General features: G+C 39.8%; 1 protein-coding gene across 1 annotated transcript in view; it reads right to left on the bottom strand.

Annotated features, from left to right (window-relative positions):
* The window catches only part of lama4 (laminin, alpha 4), a 182,911-nt gene extending 173,487 nt beyond the window's left edge, over positions 1 to 9,424 (bottom strand). Inside the window, exon 1 of the mRNA XM_059981458.1 lies at positions 8,807 to 9,424. Within this exon, the coding sequence (XP_059837441.1) occupies positions 8,807 to 8,986 (180 nt within the window). The 5' untranslated portion in view covers positions 8,987 to 9,424. The remainder of the gene's footprint in view (positions 1 to 8,806) is intronic.
* Between the last annotated feature and the right edge of the window lie 5,138 nt (positions 9,425 to 14,562).

Here is a 14,562-nt window from a genome sequence, read left to right as displayed (position 1 = left end):
ACTGGTGTTGTGAGTCCTGAGGCTCCTGTACCTTCTTCCTATTGGCAGCAGCGAGAAGAGAGCATGTCCTGGGTGGTGGGGGTTACTGATGTTGGATGCCACTTTCCTGTTAAGGTACTCAGTGGTTGGGATGGCTTTATCTGTGATAGACTGGGCCATATCTGCTACTTTTTGCATGATTTTCTGATCAAAGGCATTGGTGTTTCCATACCAGGCTATGATGCAGCCAGACAATATACTCTCCACTACACATCTACAGAAGTTTGTCATGGTTTTGGGATATCATGCAGAATGTTCAAAAACTCCTAAGGAAGCAGAGACATTGCTTTGCTTTGTTCATAATTGCACTTATGTGCCAGGACAAGAACAGCTCCTCTGAAATAATAACACCGAGGAATTGAAACTCGCTGATTCTCCAATGAGGACTGGCTTGTAGAAGTCTGGTTTTCGTCCCCTGAAGTCAATAATCAGCTCTTTGGTCTTGCTGACATTGCTGACGTTGTTGTCATGGCACCACTCAGCCAGATTTTCATTCACACTCTTGACTTATCAGCATCTTTGATTTGGTCTACCACAGTGATGTCATCAGAAAACCTGAATATGGCATTGGAGCTGTGCTTAGCCATGCAGCCATGAAGGTAAAATGAGTAGAGCAGGTTGCTAAGCAAACAGCCTTGGTGCACCAGTGCTGATAAAGACCGTGGAGGAGATGTTGTTTCCAATCTGAACTGACTGGGGTTTGCAAGTGAGGGAATCAAGAATCCAATTGCACAAGAAGATATTGAGGCCAAGATCTAGGATGTTATTGATTAGTATTGAGAGGACCAATGGTATTGAATGCCGAGCTATAGTCAGGAAAGAAACATTCTGATGTTTCAGAGTTGTGGGAAGAGCCAATGAGATGGCATCTGCTGTGGACCTGTTGCTCCAGTAGGCAAATTGGAGCACTTCTAAGTCAGGAGTTGATATGTACACCTCTATCCTCCTCTCATCCTCCTTCACTCCAAAGCGAAAAGTGTCTTCACTCCTTCCAGGTGAGACGACACTTCACTTGTGAGTCGGCTGGTGTGGCATACTGCATCCAGTGCTCCCGGTGTGGCCTTTTATATATTGGTGAGACCCGATGCAGACTGGGAGACCATTTCACTGAACACCCATGCTCGGTCTGCCAGAGAAAGCAGGATCTCCCAGTGGCCACACATTTTAATTCCACGTCCCATTCCCATTGTGATAAGTGCAATTATGAACAAAGCACAGCAACGTCTCTGCTTCCTTAGGAGTTTTTGAACATTCTGCATGATATCCCAAAGACATGGATACCCTCAGAGCAGTGGATATTGACATGAATGGGAACTCAATCATTAACATCCAGCTTTCTCAGATGAATAAGATGCATTTTAATTCTAATATGATTTTGGTATCCTGTTGAATGATCTCCTTGGAAAGTGACAAAAGTAATCAGATTAGTTTTGATTAGAATGGTGTGAGAGGTCAAACAAGAATAAGTCAGTGCACCATCTTTTTTCTTAAATCTCTTCTTTTCTGTCCTGCATGTCTAAAATTACATAACTGTAAAAATCAATCAAGCTTAATTGTGAAATTCAGAAACTATAGGGAGTTACTAAAAGGAAAATAAATGTAATTTGAACAAACTTAAAGACTTTTTGAGTTAACATAATCAATATATCGTAGATTATCTTATGTTTTCTGTCTGTCCAGATCGCAGTGATGAATTGATCTTCTACTAATGATATATGAATGCTTAATTTAATAACAAAGAATGCCATATAAAGGTTATGTCTTAACACCAAAGTCCAAGTTATAGCCCACAAAATCCTGCTGCTTTCCTCTGAAACTGCTATTGTAGCACTTTAAATCTTTAAATCTCAAGAGTACATCATTACTTCTTCTGAGGTGCCTAGAGGTTGTAAAAGTATTATAAGGTCAAGAACTTTGTTTCTTCCTTATTTATTTTAGAAATTGATTTCCAAGATGGCAGCACGATGCAGCTTGCAGCAGCCACTCCGGAGCTGATTATCTGTTATTTGTGAAGTGGGGTGCTGTGCGCAATCATAATCGATTGAAAACGGATGTGGGAGCACGGAGGAACATTGGGAAATCTCCAGGAAGACCTTCTTTGTTGCTGCTGCTGCTGTGAGGTCCGGAACTCTGCTGGGAAGAACAGGCCCCCAGTCCTCGGGGTCGTGTTGCCGATGGCCGTTGGTGGGGCCATCTTAATACGCTCGGCAGAGGATGGTTCTCAGAGAAGCTGTGCCGGAGGGGATGGTTGGCAGCTTGGAGGTTCGATGGACTCAGAGTCCACTGAGGTCAGGTTGCTTTCGGTGTGTGCTGCGTCTGCGAGGCTGAGTTGGGCGGCACTGTGGAAGTCCATAGTGGGGGTATTCCCTTCTGCCGCTGGCGTGGGATGGCGAGTCTGTCAGGACCCTGGGGACTTGTGGAAAATGTGTGGTGATTTCTTTTGAACTTATAGTCCTTTAACATCTTTGGTCTATTTTTACTGTGCCCATGTTCTGTTTTTTTTATCAATTATGCTATTGTTTGCACTGTTGTAACTATATGGTTTTATGCAGGTCTTGTAGCTTTAGTTTTTGGTCTTGTTTTCTCTGGTGGTTTTGGAGCTCCTTTCCAAGATGGTAGCGCGATATTAATACGCAGCAGCCTCTCCGGACTCTGGATTGGGGATTGCCAAACGTTATGTGGATTTTCTGGTGTAGTCTGTTTTGTCAAATGCTTTTGTGATATCATTCTGGAGGAATGTTGTCTCGTTTTTTAACTGCATTGCATTCGTGGTTTCTAAATGACAATAAACTGAATCTGAATCTGAATCTGAATTTAACCAAAAACTTGTATGAGTTATGATCTCACATGAAACTCATTTTTCTTTAGTGTTCTAGATATGCAGTGTTCTAGATTAATCAAAAAGTTCATAGTCTTTAGACTCTAATATCCATGTTATTTTGCAAATTAATTTTATATACAAAATGTAGAAGAGAGGCAAAAGTGAATTTTTAACTATTGGAAAAGAATGCTGGAGAGGTAATAATGGGGGACAACAAAATGGCAGGCAAAGTACCTTCAGACTTGACTATGGAAGACATTAGCAGTATGGTGGAAGTTCCACATGTTAGGGGGCAAGAAGTGTGTGAAGTTACCAGTTCTAGACAGAAAGATCTGGGAAATTGAAAGGTCTGAAGGTAGATAAGTCACCTGGACCAGATGGTGCACACCCCAGAGTTTTAAAAGAGGTTGCCAAAGAGATTGAGGAGGCATTAGTAATGATCTTTCAAGAACTACTAGAATCTGGAAAGGTTCTGGAAGACTGGAAAAATGCAAATGTCACTCCATTCTTCAAGATGGGAGTAAGGCAGGAGAAAGGAAGCTATAGACCATTTCATCTGACCTCAGTGGTTGGGAAGATGTCGGAGTTGATTATTAAGGATGAGGTCTCAGGGTATTTGGAGGTGCATGATAAAATAGGCCATAGTCAGCACAGCTTCCTCAAAGTAAAATCTTGCCTGACAAATCCAATTCTTTGAAATAACAAGCAGGACAGACAAAGGAGATTTGGTAGATATTATGTACTTGGACTTTCAGAAGGTCTTTGACAAAGTGCCACACATGAGGTTGCTTAACAAGCTACTAGCCCATGGCTAATTGGCAGGAGGGAAAGAGTGGGAACAAAGGGAGCATTTTTCTTGTTGGCTGCTGATGACTAGTGGTGTTCTACAGGGGTCTGTGTTGTGACCTGATTTGGATGATGGAATTGATGGCTTTGTTGCAAAGTTTGCAGACAATATGAAGATAGGTGGAGGGGTATATAGTTTTGAAGAAGCAGAGAAGCTACGTAAGGGTTTGGACAGATCAGGAGAATGGGCAAAGAAATGGCAGACGGAGTACAGTGTTAGGAGGTGTATGGCCATGCACTTTTGAAGAAAAATTGAAAGTGTTGACTATTTTCTAAATGGAGAGAAAATACATAAAAAAACTGAGGTGCAAAGACACTCGGGAATCCTTGTGCAGGATTCACTAAAGATTAATTTACAGATTGAGTCTATGGTGAGGAAGGCAAATTTAATGGTAGCTTTCATTTCAAGAGGACTAGAATATAAAAGCAAGGATGAAACATTGAGACTTTATAAAGCATTGGTGAGGCCACACTTGAAGTGTTGTGAGCAGGTTTGAGCCATCTTTCTTAGAAAGCACGTGCTGAAACTGGAAAGGGTTCAAAGGAGGTTCACGAAAATGATTCCAAGATTGAATGCCCTGTCATATGAAGTGTTTGATGGCTTTGGGCCTGTATTCACTAGATTTAGAAGAATGAGGTGTGACCTCATTGAATCCTATTGAATGATGAAAGGCCTTGTTAAAGTGGATGTGGGGAGGATGCTTCTTATGGTGGGAGAGTCTAAGATCAGAGGTTGTAGCCTCAGAATTTTGAATGGAGATGAGGAGGACTATCTTTACCCACAGGAAGCTGAATCTATAGAGTTTTTGCCACAGGCAGCTTCTCTTTAAGGCATTTCATATGAAGATCGATTCTTCATTGGTGAGGGCATGAAGGAATATGGGGAAAAGGCAGGAGATTGGAGATGAGAGGAAATTTGGATCAGCCATGACGAAATGGCGGAGCAGACATGATGAGCCAGACATTCTAATTCTGCTCTTGTATCTTATGGTCTTGTTTTTAAAAGGACTAAATCATATCAGGTCGACAGGGCAATTCAAATTGTGTACATTGAGTCAGAATCAGAATCATGTTTAATATCACTGACATGTCATGAAATTTGTTGCTTTAAGTGTAAGGTCATGTTCATGGGTTCAATATCCATTCAGAAATCTGATGGTACCATGGAAGAAACAACTCCTAAAACATTTAATGTGTGCTTTCAGACTCCTGTACCTCTTTCCTGTTGGTAGCAATGAGAAGAGGGCATGTCCTGGGTGACAGGAGTCTAATGACGGATACTGCCTTCTTGAGGCATCGCCTTTTGAAGATGTTCTCTATGCTGGGGGGTGGGGGGGCATGATAGAGCTGGCTGAGTTTGCAGCCCAATTCCTGATGGTAAAATGATGGTGGATGTGAAAGAATTTTGGATAAATTAAAATACGCTTTGTTTTCTAGCAATCTAACATCATTCCTCAGCAAAAGGGCCACCAAGTTGAAGATCTCCAGCAAAAATGAAAGCTCCAGATGTTTTGGGAAGTCTCACTGGTGATTGTAATTCTGTGTGCCATGGGAGATTTCTCATGAGGCTTTGTGACAGAGCAGAAACCCAATACAATTCCTCAACACTCATCCTGGGACATGTCCTCAATGAGACTGCAAACAATGAATGGAAATGAGTGAGTGAGGTAAGAAAATATTTTGCCGGCAGTACTTTATATAAATTATGTTTTCTTTTAAGTTCTTAATTGGGGTTTAAAATTTTATCTAAATTATACAATGTTTTCATTGATTTAATAGCTTTTGAGTGTTTCTAAATAATGGGTGTACTCAGAAGCACTGAACATTCTTGACAGCTTGGATATCTGGCTAAGAACAGTGGAGTGACTTAGCTAGCTGTCAAAGCCGTTTCATGTGTTTCCCAGTCTCTGCTTTCTGGTGGTAACCATTACTTTTCTTTACCATTTGGGATCAGGTGGTTTTGGACAGCAAGTCACATCCGTGGATTTAAAGAAGGCAGCTCAAGGTAAGCTTATGTTATTGGAATTGTAATTGGATCCACACTGCAAACTTGGTATATTTCCCATCCATTCACTGCCATGTGCACGTCGATATAAATAAATATTACATGAATTTTAGAATTTCATTAAATATGAAGGATTAATTATGTCCAAAATCAAAAAAAGAGGAAAGTATAATCATGAGAATGTCTGCAGATGCTGGAAATCTAATGCAGCACACACAAAATTCTGGAGGAACTCAGCAGGTCAGACAACATCCATGGAAATTAATGAACATTCAGCATTTTGGGCTGAGATCCTTCTTCAGGACTGGAAAGGAAGGTCGAAGATGCCAGAATAAAAAGGTGGGGAGGGGAAGGAGGATAGCTAGAAGGTGATAGGTTAAGGCAGTGGGTAGGAAAGATAATAAAGGAAAAAATATGCTTCATATTCTTTCTTGCTGTGTAATAACAAAGATGCGAATGTAAATAAATTTTAAAAAACTATGCTCAAATTTGTTTACTTGGAACACTCCACAACTATTTGATAGGACTAAGTGCCAAAAGTCCATAAAATGCAGGAGCAGATTTTAGACCATTTGTCCCATTGAGACTGCCGCACGATATAATTTCTACCGGGTTGAAAAATAGCCTCAACAAACCTCCTGTGAAATGACAAATATTATCTGATTTTATAGAGTCTGAACAAAATTGGATATATTGGATAATCAGTAATTTTTACAATAAGCAGTTGACAAGGTGGCCACATTGATTGTTTGCAGGTATGTCAGCACAGAACAAACCAAACATAGTTTGCTAAGTTCTCCATTTTGCAAGCAAAATAGTTAATCTAATTGAAGATACTGTATACATTATTTGAGTGACAAGTGTTTTTTTTTCTAATTCCAGGACACACTTGATATGGGGAGTTTGGTACGGAGCCACCATTATATTGCCTCAATTGTTTGTGTTTCCTTTTTTAAACAGAGCTTAGCCCTGCTTGAATAAATTGGGCCTTAAAAGCAGCTACTCACATTACTGAAGTAAGCACTCAATTCCTATGGTTATGGCTTATGCCTGAAATTTGTCTACTTATTGCTACAGGAGTATTTGGTTACTTTAAAATTTGTGATATCAAAAAATACAATTTAGTTTCGCATCTGGAATTTGAATGGCATAAAAATGCTTTCACTGAAGTAGATTTTTCAGTCCCAACATGAGGCAAACACTTACACTTGACTTTTAAAGCATAGATTTTAATTTCTCAAAGTTATCATTTCTTATTTCATTGGAGAATCGCCACAACTCTGACTTTCAATTAAGTAATTGAGGGTCAGACATGGAAAGTAATTGGATGAATTCAGGTCACTTGCCTCAGTGGAATATAAAGCAGCTGAAGATTGACTTTGTGCTCACGCTCAGAGGTTTAACTTCAGTGACTGTGGTCTCTGTGTCATGTTAAAAACATTTTTTGTGACCCCGAAAGTATGTAGCACATTCCACAGATGTCTGTAGCTCAGATAGCTTGCTAATTGTTTTCTCACAAGAAACAGTGATATGTTTTTCTCCAGAGTAGTGAGAAACTCCCATCATTCTGAAATTTTATTTCACCTCCCTCTGATCATGATTCCTCTCTAATGCCACCCCCTTTCCATGTGTCAGTCTGAACTGCAAAGCATGAGAACAGTTCCTGCTTTTAACATCATTTGACAAATGAAGAAAGCAGAATACTTAATGCCTCTGTCTTACATTCGGTTAGAAATTATATTCTTTATGGGAAATCAAGTGAATCTGGACACATATGCCTTTGATTTAGAAGGAGAAGTAAATCTAAACCCTTCCGCCAAGTTACTCCCGAGTGGAAAAGCTCCGTCATGTTTTCCATCTTCAAAGAGTCCCAGAGCATCACATCTTTGTAGTTATCCTTTGATTCAAGTTTTGATATTTTTGGAATGATTCTTTTTCTTTCCTTATCTTCTTAAACATGAGAAACATGAGAAGAATATAATGATTCTTCTTAAACATGAGAAAGTCCTGCAGATGTTGGAAATCCAAAGCAAGACACACAAAAGGCTGTAGGAACTCAGCAGGTCAGGCAACATCTAAGGAAAAGAGTAAATAGTTGATGTTTCGTGCTGAGGCCATTCTTCAAGATGTCTTGAGTCTTGAAGAAAGGTCTCAGCCTGAGATGTCGAATGTTTATTCTTTTCCATAGGTGCTGCCTTAATTGTTGAGTTCCTCCAGCATTTTGTGTACTTTTCTTCAGTTTTTCCTTCTTGATTTGATCTTTTATACTTTCCTATCTTTATACCTTTTCCTATATATTTGTTATTTGTTTTTTATCTATCTCTGCTTTCCATTTACTAATTTAATATGTTGTTCATTGAATTATTTATTATGAATGGGATATCTAATTCATCCTTATTCTTAACCTGTAGTTCAACAGGTCCAAGCTGACCCTGAAAACACATGCATACGTCATTAATCTTACAGATAAACTGAAGTGATTTGATATAGAGGCAAGGAATGTGGCACAGTGGGAGGGGCAGGAGAGAGAACAGGCAACGGAAAGGTCAGCAACAGTTCCCTTTTACTAGCACATTAAAGAAGAAGGTAACTGAGAACAACTGCAGAAACTTATAAAAACTTCAAAAAAATTAACTTAACTATGTTTAAATTATAGTGTTGCACGTAGCTGGAATTCGAAGCAGAGTTTTCCTGATTATCTTTTTTTTCTTAGCTATCTGTTAGACATCTTAGTTAGACCATTTTAACCAGTGATAATATTCACCTGAAAAGAACATTATTATTAACACGAGCTTTACGTAAGAGCTGATAAAATCACTTAAGTTAAATGAATAGTGCTAAACTGGAAATCAAAAAGTAACTGATGTTGTATTCATTGTCTAATACCCATTCAGAAATCAGATGACAAAGGAGAAGAAATATTTTTATTAGGCTATTTTAAACCATGACATTTACCTGAAAAGAACATTAATAGTAACAAGATCTTTATGTAAGATCTGATAGAAATATTTTGTTAGTCCATTTCAACAGTGATAATATTAACCTGTAAGGAACATGAATGTTAACTGGATCTTTATGTGAAACTAGTTGTTTACCTTCTGAGATTGATTCTCTATTTCCACCCAATGTTGATCTTCAGAGGTGCTAGATATCTCAGTGGGAACTTCTTCAGTGCTGGTAAAATGACCACTGCTTTCCCCAGAGCTAATGGCTGGGTAAAGCAATCCAAAGACAGTCAGGTAGAAAACACGCTTCCAAAGTGAAATCCAAGCCATTTCCTCTTCTTCTCCTGACAGTCTTTTCTTCAGGTTATTGTCAGACTCTCTCTGGAGTCTGCTTGCTCTTCCTGTCCTGTAGCCGTGGATGTTTTTTCCTACCTCCTGCTTTCAATTGCCAGATGTACCACTTTGAGGCAGGTCTTTTAACGATAGCCCTGAAAAATGCTTTCACTTCCTTTCCCAGCTTTTGCTCTGATTTTCCCCTAGAGGCTCCTCTTAAACAACATACAGCTGGGCAGTACTTGAAACGAACTCTGTCAGACGAGATTTGTATTGCAGGAAAACGCAGCAGTTCCCATTCACCTTATCTCAATTTCATCAGGATACAGACTGAATCTATATTCAGCTTCAGTTTCTTTCATATGTTCAGCTCTCTCCCATATTCCATCAGCTGTCTTGCAGTTTACTTCTCAAATCCAAACAGTCCGCACTCCACAGCGGCTTCCTGCCCATATGCCTTCAGGCTTTGGCAGATTAATCTAAAACTTACAGTAGGCTTGGACTTGGAGTGGGTCACAAGTATACGGAAGAAGGGGGAAAAGACCAATAGAATGCAGAACATTATTTATAATGCAGTTTTTCAGGAGTAAAGTTGTTCAGTCAAGCAATTAGACTTCACACAGCAATAAATTGATAGAAAAACGTTTCTCTCCATAAATACACAAAGTATTTTGTGAAACCTGTGAACAGGAGCCTTAGTGTGTGCAGCATACCGCTCAGAAGAGAATATACTGTGTGTCAATCCATTCCACAACTCCCCTCAATTTCAACTAACTTGCCTATATTTTGCAAAGCAGTAACAGATAGAGTGAAATGGAAAATTAAACAAAATCTGGAGAGCTGTTTACATTTATGGAAGACTGAATTTCTTTCATGTATTTATTTAGTATTATTTGTTTTTCTATTTGTATTTCCAGTTTGTCTTGTTTTGTACATTGGCTGTTTGTTTTTGAATGTAGCTTTTCTTTGTTCTACTGTAAACACCCACAAAGAAATTGATCTCAGGGAAATACATGGTGACATATACAAACATGAATAATAAGTTTATTTTGAACTTCGAACTTTGCAGGTTTAAGCATAGTTCGAGATAATTTTAAAGTGTCCAAAAGGGCACACAAGAGAATTGCTATAAAGAACAACATCATGCTAGCACAACTAAATTCCATCACACAGGAGGTCTAAGAAGCCACGTAATTATATATACAATTTGTGTCAAGAAAATTCAAAGTTCAAGGTAACTTTATTATCAAAGTACATATATGTCAACATACACCATTCTGGAATTCATTTTCTTGCAGGCATTCACAGTAGAGCAAAGAAATAAAGTAAAAAAAAATGAAAAAAACTACTCACAGATGAAGACTGACAAGTAACCAATGTGCAAAAGAGGATAAATTATACAAATACAAAAAAAAAACAAAATAATAAATAAATAATACTGAGAGCACGATTTGTAAAGTCCAGGAAAGTGAACCCATAACATGCATGCATTCCGTGAAACCATCCTCCAGCATCTTCACTATTGTGCTTCTAAAAGAGAAAGCTAAGCAGAGTCCAGGACTGGACAAGGAAGGGGCCGAAGGCAGATCAAAAAGATGGGAGCAGAGATAAGGTAAGGAGTAGAAGCTGGCAGGTGAGAGCAGATGACGGATCTTCCTGTTGACTATTCCTGCCTTTCCAAATGAGCGTACATCTTATCCCTCAGAATCTCAACCAAAATCTTACCTTCCACAGATGTTAAACTTACTGGTCTATAATTCCAAGGTTTTCCATAAACAAAAAGACAACATTAGCCAGCCCCCAGTCTACTGGCATCTCACCCAGGCTCCCTTTTAGCTTCTCATAGTGTACTTCGATATACCTGATTAGGCCTCAGTGACTTACCTGCTTTCATACGTTTTCAGATGTTGTATACCTCCTCTGTTCTAATATGGGTTATCCTCAATACATTTCCATTATCTTTGCTAAGTCCTCAAACCATTTCCACAGTAAATACCAGGAGGACCTCTTCCATCTCCTGCAGCTTCACAGACAGAATGGGGTCTTTGGTCTTTGAAGGGCTCCATTCTCTCCCTGGTTAAATCGTTTTCCTTCAACATACTGAAAAAAATATCAATGGATTCACCTTCATCTTCCCTGCCAGAGCCATCTCATGCCCCCTTTTGCACTTGATGTATCTTTTAATACATCCTCAATCCTCAAACTCTTCAAGAGATTCACTTGATCTCAGCTATATGTATCTGACCTATGCCTCCTTCTTTGTCCTGACTCGAGCCTTAATATCTCTTCTCTTCCAGGGATCCCTACCGCTTACGGCCTTGTTCTTCACTCTAATGGGAACACACAGATCTTGAAATCTTGATTCTAACTACTAAAAACCTACCTCTTTCCCCAACACGTCTTTGCCTGCAAGCAACCTACTCCAATCAGAATTTGCTAACTCATGTCTATACCATTAACATTTGCAGAGCCCCATCTTTGATGGCGGAGTGGGCATATGTCTCTACCAAAGGAGGTGTAAGGTGCTCCTTCCATCCACTAGTCTGCAGGTCAACCTTGGCAAGGTGTAGTACATGCTTAGCTATCCCCTGCCATCAGGGTCACGTGAAGCCATAGGAGCAGAAGGTGGGGAGGCATTTAAGCAGCTGGTGCATATCAAAAGTCCATGTAACCCAGACACTGACACCAGGCAGACAATCTCTGAAAAGCATTGATAATGGCTGGGGTCACCCATCTTGTAAAGACACCGCCCAGAAGAAGGCAATGGCAAGATTCGCCAAGAGCAAACATGGCCACAGAAAGACCAAGATCGCCCATGTCATACAACCAGGCACATTACAAAGGAACAACTTAGAACTTTAACTAGGGGACCAGTTCTGTCCTTTTCATTAACTATTTGGAAATTTGGTCCCTGGCCCCAAAGTGCCCCCCCAATAGTACCTCCCTCACCTGCTCTACCTTATTATCCTGGAATAGATCAAGCTTGGTCCTCTCCCAAGTAGAGCCCCCTAATTATTACGTGAAGAAACACTTAACAAAATCTACTCCATCTAAGCCCTGAGCACTAACAAAGTTTCAGTCCATGTTAGAAAAGCAAAAATCCTCTGGGATGACAAACCTGTTATTCAGGCAGGCATTGATTCTTTCTACTATTCCATCTGAAAATATCTTCATAAAAACTGGGCTGGGAAATGGAGTGACGTCTCTGGGAGTCTAATGCTGGGCATATGATTGATGTGGCCAGTTCAATCTAGCTGATTGAGGGTCACATGGGCCTTAGTGCAAACAATGTTGATCTGAGAGAGAATGCTAACAGTATTCCACAATATACACAGCTGATGTAGTTACAGAGAGATGCAAACTACAAACAACAAATGAACCACAAGACTATAAGATATGGGAGCAGAATTAGGCCATTTGGCCCATTGAGTCTGCTGTGCCATTTCATCATGCCTGATCCATTTCCCTCACAGCCCCAATCTCCTGCCTTCTCCCTGTAACCCTTCACGTCCCGACTAATCAAGAATCTATCAACCTCTGCCTTTATATATACCCAATGACTTGGCCTCCACAACACTCTGTGACAATGAATTCCACAGATTCACCACTCCAGAGCTGGTGAAGTGAAGAGAAAAGCTCATAAACATTCTACAAAATTTGCTATAAAATTTTCCAAAATAAAATCCTTTCATGAATCATGCTGGAAAGCTTGAGTATTTATGACCAGACTTACCTATTGACCCTTCAGCCCCTGCTCAATGCTCTTGCAGTCCCATCATGGTTTCAATGATAACCAACAGAAAGCTCGAAACCTGTGTGAACTGAGAAGAAGTTTCAAATTTCTGTTAATGTCATTTTTAAAGAGTAGTTAACATACTGGGAATATTGACCTGCCTCTGCTGAGGGTAACTGCTGAATGCCTTCTGATGCATTTCGTTAATAGTGAAATACACAGATAAACATTCAGTTTCCAATGGTCTCAAGATTCAAGATTGTTTAATGTAATTTCTAGTACACAAGTGTAAAGGAGAATGGGGTAATTGTTACTCCAGATTTAATGCAGTACAGAAAAAGACACAATAAGATAAAGAACACACAATAATAACAACATTGCAATAAATAAGATAAGATAGATTATATATATATATATATATATATCTGTGTGTGTGTGTGTGTGTGTGTGTGTGTGTGTGTGTGTGTGTGTATTTATATATAGATTGATTGTATGTCCATAAAGTGACACTAGGCACAGGAGTATTTGTACATAGGTGACACTGGCAGGGACTGACAAAGTAGAGGTGGTGGGGGTGTGGTGAATTGGGTTAGTGGGTAGAGGTGTAGATCAGCCTTACTGCTTGAGGAAAGCAACTGGTTTTAGTGGTTCTGGCCTGGATGCTACGTGGCCTCCTCCCTGATAGGAGTGGGACAAACAGTCCGTGAGCAGGGTGGGTGGGAGCCTTCTGTCACTTCTGACTCACTTAGTACGTTATTCACTTTCAAACTCTGTTTTCTAGCGATTGAAACAACCATCACTTTTGGGACTGCGTAGTAATTATCTGGACTTGCAAGCTTTTACAATTTCCTCAAAGCCATTCTGTTTTACATTTGTTTGTTTGTTTGTTTATTTATTTAGTGATATGGTGTGTAAGAGGTCCTTCCAGCCTTTTGAGCCACAATGCCTAGCAACCCACCTATTTAACACTAGCCTCATCACAGGATAATTTACAATGACTTATTAACCAGAGCACCTTCAGACTGTGAGAGGAAACCAGAACAAATTAAGGAAACCCATGCATTCATGAGGAGGATGAACAAACTCCTTGTAAGTGGTGTTGGAATTGAACTCTGAACTCTGACTCCCTGACCTGTGGTAGTCTAATGTTAACTGTTACACTACTTGTTTTGTTACCTTTTGCAGAATTTGGAATCTAAAAGGAAGAAAAAATGTTAAAAAATCTCCTACTTAGAAAGTGATACAAATATATATTCTTGGAAGATAAGCGAAGTTCTGGTGCAAGTCCTTTGACCTGCATGTTAACTCTGTTTTCCTTTCCATAGATGAATATTGCCTGACTTCCTGAATATTTCCTGCACTTTCTGTGTCAATTTGGAAAGTGGAACAGCCCATCGCAATGCATTTCAGATTATATTCAGTGATTTCATCCAGTCCTGTTTGAAGAAAATGCTGCCCGGTTATGACCAGAGGTCCCAACACACTAAACTGCTGCAACACTATGATAGGAAATGCCTCTCACTCCTTGCCAGGACCGCATTTTGGTAAATCAGACCATTTGGCTGTACCCTTACTACCTGCATACAGACTCAAGCCTAAAAAGCGAGGCTCCAGAGATCAACACAAATAAGAGGTGGTGAGGGGAGGCAGAGGAATGGTGATAGGATTACCTTGAGTCAGTGGACAGAGCCATGTTCAAGCATTCATCAGAGGATGTGAATGACTATACGAGTGCTGTAAGAGACTTTACTAAAACAGCTGTAGATGAATGTGTCTCTATAAAATCATTCAGGGTGTTCCCCAATCAGAAGCCCTGGATGAACAATGCAATCTGTAATTT

This window comes from Hypanus sabinus, chromosome 10 (assembly GCF_030144855.1).
Source record: "Hypanus sabinus isolate sHypSab1 chromosome 10, sHypSab1.hap1, whole genome shotgun sequence".
In the NCBI taxonomy this organism is placed as follows: Eukaryota; Metazoa; Chordata; class Chondrichthyes; order Myliobatiformes; family Dasyatidae; genus Hypanus; species Hypanus sabinus.
This window is presented reverse-complemented; position numbering and strand designations above follow the sequence as displayed.